Source organism: Orycteropus afer, unplaced genomic scaffold (assembly GCF_000298275.1).
Source record: "Orycteropus afer afer isolate SDZICR_OR568_19922 unplaced genomic scaffold, OryAfe1.0 scaffold00088, whole genome shotgun sequence".
In the NCBI taxonomy this organism is placed as follows: Eukaryota; Metazoa; Chordata; class Mammalia; order Tubulidentata; family Orycteropodidae; genus Orycteropus; species Orycteropus afer.
The window spans coordinates 10917640-10929103 of record NW_006921675.1 but is presented as its reverse complement, the minus strand read 5'-3'; the positions used below and the strand labels follow the sequence as shown (position 1 = coordinate 10929103).

At 41.4% G+C, this 11464-nt stretch overlaps 1 protein-coding gene across 1 annotated transcript in view; it reads right to left on the bottom strand.

Annotated features, from left to right (window-relative positions):
* Window positions 1–11464, bottom strand: part of SIPA1L1 (signal induced proliferation associated 1 like 1) — a 184497-nt gene that overhangs the window by 41370 nt on the left and 131663 nt on the right. Inside the window, exons 11-14 of the mRNA XM_007942340.2 lie at window positions 10348–10472; window positions 8041–8103; window positions 7485–7603; window positions 1823–2265 (exon numbers count right to left, since the gene is read on the bottom strand). Of these exons, the coding sequence (XP_007940531.1) occupies window positions 1823–2265; window positions 7485–7603; window positions 8041–8103; window positions 10348–10472 (750 nt within the window). The remainder of the gene's footprint in view (window positions 1–1822; window positions 2266–7484; window positions 7604–8040; window positions 8104–10347; window positions 10473–11464) is intronic.

Sequence of the window (11464 nt, the reverse complement as noted above, 5' to 3'; positions counted from 1 at the left end):
AAAAAAAAAAAAAAAAAGAATAAACAAGACAGGCTGAATACAAAGCTTATCCCAAAGAGATCTCCAGTCCCTTCCTAACTAGCACTTATTTAGGGGTCAGCTAGAATTTTTGAAAAAAATTCTTTACAAAAAAAGAAAAAACTAAAAACCAAAGAAGTATGAGCCAAGCTAAACAATGAAGCCATTGAGAGACTATTCGGATCAGAAAACTGTCCTATGTCAATGCATGGTCTACAGTTCATGAGTTGGTGGGGTTCACCACACCAGCATGTAGATACCCTAATTCTGTGCCACACGATTCTAGGTCTGAACTCTATTTCCATATTTGATGCCTAACTTTGTGTTCTGCTTCTCCTAAGATAGCTCTTAGCCACTTGAATCAAGCATCCTATTTTCTGAATTGTAGAAAGGTAACTGGATACCTGCTACTCAAGAATACAGAGACTTCTTAACCACGTTTTGGGTTATACAGTCATGGTCACTACTGTACTGTGGGAAGGGCACACAGGAACAAAAACTCTTGAGATGCTTCAGGCTACAGGGCCAACCTGGAGTTTTAAATGACAGGAAGCTCAGTGACATTATCAGTAAACAAGCAGCTACAAGATGCCACCTGAGTACTTAAATCCCAATTAAGTAAAGGATGCTCTTTCTCATTAAGGTTATCTAGGGTTTACTGACATTGTGTTTGGGTTCCCTGAATTCCCATTTGAAAATTAAAGCTACAGTGAACTCCTCTACTATGTTCTTACAGAAGTAACACAAACAAGGATCCAGGAGAGAGCCAGGTTAGATGCTGCCACGCAAAGTGATCACTGACTGACAACAGTAAAGAAAAACGGGAGAAACCACCATGGAGATTAACAGGCTCCCAAAAAGATAGTGACGGAACGGTTCCTTCCTAACAGGAAGAACCTGGACATAGTTTGGATTTTAGGCTTAAATCCAAAGCAGGAAATGAAAAATGGTATTTATTTTCCTTAGCAGGGTGGTCTCCAAGGATACCGGGGAATGTGTACTTTTGTACTGTTAAAGGTAGATGGGATGTGTCTAATTTTAGCTATACTTTTCTGTTGGACTCCTTCCCCCCACACAGCATTGCCAGGAGCCAACTGCCAGTGGGGAGGGGAGAATGCAAATACCACTAAGTGATGCTCTCTGACAGAGTGACAGTGCCAACGATGTGTTTAGCGTTGTAAATAATGTCAAGTTAATCTTAGAAAAGGCTCCTTTCTTTTAAAAATATGGTCAAGATTTGTTTTTAAAGATCTTCAAAACACTGTCCCACTCTATGTTCTCTATCACCAGTGGGAAGCCAAAGTTACAAGGATATATTTTCCCTCTCTAATTCTAGTATGCAATTAATTTTTTTTTAAATTCAAATACAAATTTATGAAGAACCAATCTGCAAACTTGTTTCACAATTTAAAATAATATATGAGGATCAGGGGACTACTGTGAAAGTATTTTACTGACAGTTACCTTGTTGTTGTGTCATGTGTCACCCCATGTGTTACAGAGTAGAAGTGAGCGCCACAGGGTTTATTGTAATCTTTGCAGGAGCAGATCACCAGGCCTTTCTTCTGCGTACGGTTGGGTGGGTTTGAATCACCCACCTTTAAGATAATAGTCAATCACTTAACCATTTGCACTACCCAGGGACTTTACTGGCAATTAAAGGCATTAAATATATAGAAGTAATTTTCACTGCATGAAAAATCTCCTTCCTGCATATATTACTGAGCAAAGTAAAGGTTGAGACCAGGATACCAGCCTTAGCAGTGGCCTGGGACTCGGAGAAACAGCATGGAAGGGTGGTTACCTTGTGTGGGAAGCAGCATCATTAATGCTGAAAGTGCTGTTCTCCCTTGTCAGAGGGCCTGAGCCTATTTGGCTCTTGCTGTGGAGATCCAAGCTCAGCGAAGACTCTGCCTTCCGGTCCATGCCGTGGCTCTCTGCCTCTAACGTCCGGTCTGCCAAGGAGATCACTTCACTGGAGCTGTGCCACAGGGCTGCCACTTTCTCCTTGCCAGGCCCTGAGCGAGGCGACGACGTGGCGGCCCCCAGGGAGGCCGTGCTGCCGTGGCTGGGGCCGTAGGAGGTGGTGTCGATGCCGCTGTCCGCAGAGGTGCCCTGCAGATAGTTATAGCTGCTGAGTTCGGATTCCGTGCGGTCCCCATCATACCACTTCTCGTCACTGTGGGCACTTGATGCATTGCTGGAGAGGGTATTGCTACTGGAGTGGCTTGAGTAGTGGCTATCAGACTGAAAGGGAAGCAGGATTTACTTAAGTCCAGGATTTGCTTTTTCAACACCAGGAAAAAAACTAACAGGAAAACAACCCTGTGATGTGTGTCTAGTTTGGGGGTTCTCAAGGCACAAAGGTTCTAGCAATGACAAATCAGAAATAAGAGGTACCTGGGAAAATCTGTGACTCTGGGTGGCAGGGAGCATATGAAATGTTTCACAGACTCTATATTTCATTATCTGCCTTAATGCTAAACTATCAAGAATACTGAGATAATCTTCATGAGAAAAAAACAAACCTGTCATTAAAATGTCCTTAATATCTTAGTCTTAAAAATCTGAAAGAAATAACACTTCCAAAGGACTTAAAATTAGAAAGTATGCTTGACTCTAAAAGCAAATTAGGTAGGATAAGAATAAACAAGACAGGCTGAAGACAAAGCTTATCCCAAAGAGATCTCCTGTTCCTTCCTAACCAGCACCTATCTAGGGGTCAGCATCTAAGGAGTTCAGCTCCTCGGAAGGATGCTTTGAACTCAGGTGAACAGAGACACCAAGACAATTCAAAGGAGGAAAGAATAATCTTTTTAACAAACGGTGCTGGGACACGTAGATATCCACATGCAAAAGAAGGAAGTTGGATCCCTACTGAATATACAAATAAACTCAGAGTGAATCTAAGACCGGAAGATACAGCTAAAAGCTATAAAACTCTTACATGAAAGCGTAAGTCTTCATGACCTCGGATTATACAACAGTTTCTTAAATATGATACCAACAGCACAGGAAACCAAAGAAAAATAGATAATATGGGCTTTATCAAAATTAAAACCTTTTGGGCTTCAAATGATACTCTCAAGAAGGTGAAAAGACAACCCCCAAAATGGGAGAAGCTATTTGCAAATCATGTCTCATAAGAGACTTGTATATAGAATGTGTATCAAGAACTCTTAAAACTCAACAATAAAGACAAATAACCCAATTAAAAAATGGGCAAAGGGCTTGAGTAGACATTTATCCAAAGAAGATATAGAAATGGCCAATAAGCACATGAAAAGATGCTCAACATCATTAGTCACTAGGGAAATGCAAATCAAAACCATAATGAGATACTACTTCACACCCACTAAGAAGGCTATAATCAAAAAGGCAGACAATAACAAATGTTGGCAAGGATGTGGAGAAATTGGAACCCTCATATATTGCTGGTGGGGATATAAAATGGTGCAGCTGCTGTGGAAAACAGTTTGGCAGTTCCTCAAAAAGTTAAACACAGAGTACCATATGATCCAACAATTCCACTCCTAGGTATATATCGGGACAATTAAAAATACGTGTTCACACAAAGACTTTTACGTGAATGTTCATAGAAGCACTACTCATAATAGCCAAAAGTAGAAGTCCGATGTCTATCAACTGATGAATGGATAAATAAAATGTGGTTTTTCCTATACCCACCAACTGCTATCAAGTCGATTCCAACTCACAGCAATCCTTTAGGACAGAGTAGAAATGCCCCATGAAATGTCCAGCATAGGGACTCCATTAGCGCGTTAGTGGTTGTACCAGTGGTGGAGGTAGGGAATGACTGCGAGTGGGTACAGAGTGCCTTTCCAGGGTGATGAAAATGTCCTGGAATTAGACAGTGGTGAGGCCTGCCCACAGAAATCACTGACTTTTATACTTTCAAGGGGTGAATATTATGGTATGTGAATGATATCTCAGTTAAAAAAAAATTATACAGAACCCTTTCTACATAGTGGCTTGGTTGCTTAGAAAGAACATTTTAAAGACTACCAAAAACCTCAAAAACAGTTGAGTCCATACTTCAAGAAAATAAAGTAAAACCTCAAAAGTTAGCTGAATAAAATATATTTTAAATTGAAGGGAGGCAGCAGGTACAGATATTTGGTGGAGATAAAGAAAAGCGAGGAAGGAAGGAAGGAATAATGTGTTTGTGTATGAACATACAAACATACTGTGGCTGGGGAAGGAGTGTGCACTGTATTGGCTGGGTGTATGAGGACATCCAGCTTCACTTCAAAGCAAATGTCTCTTCTCCCAAAAAAAAAGAACCAATCCGTCACTTTTGTGATGTTACTCTAGCTTTCCTCAATAAATGTTTTTGCATTATAAAAACTACTACTACTACTTCTTCTTCTTCTTTTTTTTTAAATATCTGTAGGGCAGAGCTTCTTTTGCTCTGCCCCGCTCTGCCCCTACAAAGCCCCTTGCCACATGTGGCTACTGAGCACATTAAACACAGCTAGTCCAAATTGAGATGTACCAAGAACATAGAGTACATACTAGAATTCTATAGAAATATAATGTGAGCCACATATTAAATTTAAAATTTTCTAATAGCCAAACTAAAAAAAGTAAAAAGAAACAGGTGAAATTAATTCAGTAATACATTTTATTTAATCCAGTATATCAAAATATTGTCACTTTCAACATGGAGTCAACATTAAAAAAACTCTTAATGGCATTTTACTTTCCATTTCTGTTACTAAGCCTTCAAAACCCAGTGTGTGTTTCATATTTGCAGCACATCTCCTTTCAGTCCCTGGTCACATGAGCCATGGTTCAGGTGCTCAAGGTGTGGACAGGAGTTAATACAGTCAGTCTCTGGATTACAAACTAGATCTGTTCCTAAGTGTGTCTTTAAGTCCACTATGTAGGTAAGCCACATCAGGTGCATACAGTTCTTATTTAGCCTTACTTCAGACTCAAAGCCTTTTCAATGATTTAAAAGCTGCATGTGCAGCAAGTGAAGGTGCTTGTGACTAAGGATTTGTTGTGAGTAGGGATTGGTTCAAGCCTTTCAAAAGTGAGGGCAAATTTATGTAACGTTAAAGGGCAAGTAAGCGTTGTGTGTAAGTTGGACTTTCATTACCCAGGGGCTGTTTCTGGACAGGGTAGCTCTGGATAGGAAAGATCAAGCAAAAAATTCCAGGTGCTGTTGTGAGGCCACACTAGAGGGGAAGTAGCATTTTAGGTACCAGCCTGTGGCTCAGTGCAGCGGGACCCTGACACATGAAACAGAAATCTGATGCAGGGTTTGGATGTTATCCTGAGCAGAAATATTCCATGAAGACAAACATCTTTTGGGTCCACATGTAATTCTGAGAGATGTCTATTTGCTCTGTTCCTTTCTGCGTGGGGAATTCTGCAGCCCACTCCTCCTCCACTTTTCATTACGGGCTCTCAACTAGCCACTCTTCTCAAAGAGTCCTACGGATAGCAACTTATCATTCCCATAATATACCTTTTAGTGTTACTTCTTTACACAGGCTCAGTCCTGAGCACAGATGGGGAAAGAAATGTGTTTTAAAGAACCTCACTTCCTGTTTTATGACCACTTTCCCCCTCCTTTCCCTCTTGAAGTACCTCTTTTCAAATCCTCTTCTGTATGAAGGACTGAAGCCTTAACTTTCCTTGGGGCATTTGCCACAAAAGGAAAGCCAAGACCAGTGGTGCAGTTACTGCAGCAGGCTTCCTGATGTAGTAAGGAAATGGTGTGGGAGAGGCTCTGTTGGGGAGCTTGACCAGGGTGCTTTTCAGCCCCAAGACTAGGAGCTGCTACACCCACCAAAGCAGCAGCTTCTGACCTCCAAGGCAGTGACTGCTGAAGCACATAGTTCCTATCCCTTCTCCTCCCTATCCTGCTCTGGGGATGATGAAGAAGCCAGGGTAGGGGCAGTGGGAACAGTGAACAACACAAAGACCAGTGACACTCAGGAATGCACCATAGGGTTTTATGGTTTTGATCTTAAGATTATCAGCAGATATATATATTTTTTCTTAATATTAAAATTACTTTTTATACCCTGAAGATATACTAGGTGGGGTAACATAAAAAAATTGTTCTGGAAGAAAAAACAAAATTTAAATCATTTTTACTTTTTCATTGTTCTAAGTTTCCTGTGCTTTCAAATCTTTTATGAGATTTAAATGATTACATATGTGATACGCTTAGGTAAGAGGCCTGGGCACACACAAGAGGGAGGGAGAATCTACAGACTGGCTGATAATTTGTCGGCTCTCTTACTGTGTTGTATGTGATAACGTCACATTTCCACAGCGAATCTCATGCAGGACTCGGAATGTATACCGAACGCTCTCTTTCTCTTGCTTTAGCTCCAATATTCATTGCCCGAGAGCAAAACTGGAGGAGCACTGGTGGCAGGGCAGTTTATGTGTTCTGCTGCTGACCAAGAGGTTGGCAGTTTGAACCCACCAGCTGCTCTGCGGGAGAAAGACAGGCAATCTGCTTCTGTAATGATTACAGTCTTAGAAACCCTTTGGGACAGTTCTACTCTGTCCTACAGGGTCACTATGAGTTGGAATTGACTCATCAGCAACCAGTCACGGCATGTTGGCCCTCCCCATTAAAGCTTTCCTAAGCATCTCTATGTTAGTTAATATCAACTACAGTGTTTCCTTATCCTATAAAAGGACATGAATATAAATACATAATCTAGCAAAGGGACAGACCAGGGACATCAACTGCACTGAAAAGGAAAACAATAACTTCTTAACTCCCATTTGCCCTTACAGGGTGATAGGTAATTATGTATCACTGTGTAAAAACATAAAAACTCATGCTGCTATGCAAATATATTCCAGATACTTTAGACATGTTACTGGGAAGGCCCAGTCCCTGGAGGAGGATACCATCCATGGTAAAACAGAGTGTTAGAAAAAAAGCGGAAGACGCACAAGATGGACTGACAGACAGTGGCTACAACAATGAGCTCAAGCATGGAAATGACTGTGAGGAAGGTGCAGTGTTTCGTCTTATTGTACGTGAGGTCTCTATTGCACCTGGCAACAACATGAAAGATAAGAGAAGCAGCAGAGGGGAGTCGCCCCATTGTCTGATACCCCAACTATATCTCATGCTTGCAGTGGAAGCAAAGGAAACTCATTTCTAGCACATTTCTATTCCTGGCATTTTAGGACTGCTTATGATTGATTGCACAGATGGCTTTCCACTCAGATCCGTGGAGGTGGCAGGTACATACCAATGAGGTCTCACTATTTATCTGAAAACACCCTTAATGCCATGGCCACAGACGTTTCTGCAAATGCCCAACCTCTGCCAGGATGACTTCCTCTTTTGACCACGTGGAGGAAACAGCACAGCAGTGTGGACCTGTATGTATGATTTTCATTTTGCAATGAAAGCACATTGCTAGGAAGCTACTGGTTTTATTATTTTACAGTTAACTTACATGCCCTTGCTTGTTTGGAGACAAATGAACCACTGGATCCTGCCGCATCAGTCTCCCACTGGGGCTCTCTCGGAAAGCTGGCAGTACCTTTGATACTGCTGGGAGGTGGCACGTTGGCTCTGGAATACAGCACAGGACATTATAGTGCAGCCACTAAATGGATATGAGCACATGTTGACAAATGAAGATGGCCTGCCATTGCATCTTTCAGTTCACTGACCAGCAAACTCTGAATCTTAGCAGCAAGCTTATTGAGAGTCTACACAATAGACAGCATGTCAGGAACTAAGTGGTTGATGGGTAAAGCTTGCAGCTAGTGACAGTATGTCACGTCATACACAGTAGCAGAGCCAAGTACCACCAAACCAAAGGTCATGAACAATGAAGCAGAGTTTAGAACCAACTCTTGGTTTTGGGGGAAGTTTAGAACATATGGGTTAAACTGAGGAAATTCATTCAATGCAAAGTTTAGGCTAACCTGGCTTTGTCTATATTACCTAGACAGGCACGGATGCAATCACGTGTTACTTACCAGGATACTTTGGAAATATTTTACCTGTATATTCATGCTGCTCGAGGACAAAAGAATTGAAATCCTGAGGTCCTCTATAACTGTAAGCTAAGCACAACAGAAAAGACACACAGCAACTAGTTTACTTAAAACAATTGCCTCCTTTGGGACTCCACACTGGCATTAAGATGGGGTTCCAAAGGTGAGAGAGATCAGTGCTTTATCCTCTTTAACACACCTGTAGCTAACAGCAACAATTCGGGACTTGTGGAACATCTTTCCTAACATGTAAAGGACTGGGCAACACAGTCTTTTTCTCTTACTCTCAGCCATTTCCAAAAGCAGAGAGGCAGAAAAACAAACATCCCATCAGATGAATGAGCCAATTAAGCAATTTAAACTCCTAATGTCCACTGTTAGTGAGGTACTGGTCTGTAACACATTGGTGTACAAAGAGAGGGCGATCCAGCTAACAAGTAAGAGTCAGTTGGTGAACTGCAAGTCATTAGAATTTTGTCCTCACAAATTGAGTGTAAAAAGGCCAGTCCTTTACACACTCAATGTAGTGTATTGAGTCATGAAAACTTAGCAGACAATTATTCTTCCTGAATTCTCTTTAGCATGTTTTATATCACATAAGCTCATGATTCCTTCTGATGGTCTGGTGTGTCAACTGGAGAAACCTGAGCTATTCTCCTATCATGCTGGGATATTAACAATTACAAACAATTATCTTAGTTTAACTTATTCCAAGCCTTAGATCTTTGAGTGGAGAAAGGCTACCACTTACATGCTGTGGTGAAAAGGCTTCTCTGGCAGGCTTTTAATAAGGGGTATCTTATTTTAACTAATAATAATAATAAAGTATGAAAAGGAATGAGAAAATGCATCAAAAAGATTAATCCATATTAATTTGAAGGCCTTATCCATTAAGAGTGGGATGCCACTGAACTAAAACGGATGCGAGGGAAAAAACACAAGAGGGAGTTTTGTTTGAAGGAATGAATATGGGTCTAGGATGAACCTTGTAATTATCCTTTCCAATCCCAAGATGCATTTTCGTGCCTCTTATGACTTCATGTAAGTGGGAAAGGCGACACTGCACAGCATACAAAGGGTTTGCTAGCAGCTTTGTTCAAAGCCTGTGCTGGGAGCCAAAAAAAGCTGCTAAAGTCATGCTGAACAAGGGATCCTTCTTACATGTGGCGTTACCATCTCAACCGTATCAAAACATATGGGATTATAAACATTGTGTGGAGAGCGGAGCAGCAGATCCGTACACTCTCAGGTTTTCTGTGTTGGGGGTGGGTGGGATGAGAGTGGGGGACGACAGATGGCTTCAGTGACAAGGCACATCGCAGGGAAGTTACTGGAGCGATGCACATCTTTAGAACTGAAGAATTACATCTCTTCCCTCAACTCCAGTCTTAGCTCCCTCCCTCCTGTGTTCACGGTTAGTACATTCACATGGGCACAGTCACCAGTATAGGACAAAATGATCAATTTGCAGAGAAGGTAAAAAGATAGGTCCTTTGACCTCAAAGTTCATCCTTTTCAGCACTAAAATTAACTTTACTTAATCCCACATGATGGTAATGCTACTAGAGATAAGAAAAAAGGAAAAAAGCAAACAGTCCAGATTCACGTCCCTGACGTGTTAATAGCAAACCTCTGATGCTATTATGTTCAAGCCTAATCTTCTTCAGGGCAAAATGGTATCACGTTAACTAGTGTTATGGTGTCACTGTAGCACAGCTACTTATAGAGAGAGGAAGGACAGAAGTCAGAAATCCAAAGGAGGGCTTGCTAATGCAAATCTTTTCCATCCAGCTGTTACATGCTGCTAAGCCATTTCCTTAGCTGACAACTTAATAGCAGAGTGCAAAAGGAAAAAAAAAAAAAAAAAAGGCACATAACGGAGGAAAGAGATTCTAACCAAGCTACAGATGTGACTATTTAAAAAATAACTGTATCTCTTTCTCACTTTGTATGCAGTTTTTTTTTTTTTTTTTTAACTCAACATTAAGAGTACCAACAAGCATTTAAAGTAGGCAAAAAACCAAACCAACAAGGGGGAGGGAAGTACTTAGGACACATTTCGTAGTCCAGCTTTTAGTCTTGGAGCTGAAAATATGTCCTTTCTAGTTTTAAACACAGAGTCACTGAAGAGTCCCTGACTCGGGCTTATTTAGTGTTTTTACTTATAAATAATCTAATGTAAATTAATTCTAACTCATCTTTACTAACCAGAGATCTACCGTATCACAGAAGAATGCTTCGATGGTATCATCAAGAAATGGCCAAAGTTACCCTTGCAGGAAAAGTAATTTGCTTTTTGCAGAAGTTACTCACCCATCTGGTCGGCAATGCTGTCCTCACTCCTTTGCCAGCTGGGTGTGGATTTTCCACTGCCACCAATATCTGACTGGGTGTTCTGCCTGTCGATGGAGGCTGGGGATCTGCGGCTCACTCCAAACCTGTGGCAAGTCCCCCCAACAAAGGCAAAGAAGACTTCAGAGGTCCCTCCAGGAGGGCAAGTCGTCCTGGAGGCAATGGACTGCGTTCTAATCACAGGCACTGCTAGGAGTGTTTGCATATATGTCTGCACTTGTGTAGATAGACACACAAATGCACGGGTTGAGGTGAACATGCATGGTTCTACTTGTTCAGAAAGGTATGCAGACTACAAATATAAATTGTACATAAGCACAAGCGCCATTAGGACTGAACGTTAACACAGAGCAGCTCTGGTAGCATAGTGCCTAAGGCACTTGACTGCTAATCAGAAAGCTGGTGGTTTAAACCCACCAGCCACTCCTCGGAAGGAAGATGGGGCAATCTACTTCTGTAGTGATACTGCCTCAGAAACCCAAAGAGGGGTCTCTATGAGTCGGGGCCAACTCAATGTCATATAACAAACACCACCACCACCACCACCACCACCACCACCACCTATGTAAAGTGAGACACCAAAATCTTCTAGCCCTTGCAGAGCCAGATTCAGTCACTCGCAGCCAAAGGGAAACATTTTACAAGCTCACTTTTCTAATAGGTGCATTTTAGGGGCTTGATTTTCTTAACACACTCAATTATTACATCATTAAGTCATTTGTTCTTAAAACAAGTATTTTATAAGCATTGGCTCTATGGGCTGAAAATAAAAACTGGTATCATTGACATTACACAGACACCACTTTCATAATGTATAAATTTTCCACTGTTTTTGGGAAGCGCAACTTGGAAGTAGGTAAAACTGGCATACATGAAAGCAAGTATCTACTTCTGGGAAGAAGTTTATTTAGTTATTTCATGAACCAGTCTCCCCACCCCTTGTATAACACTAATATGTTGTTGTTGTTGTTAAGTGCCGTCGAGTCGTTTCCAACTCATAGTGACCCCATGCACAGCAGAACGAAACACTGCTCGATCCCGCGCCAGCCCCACAATCCCTGCTATACTTGAGCTCATC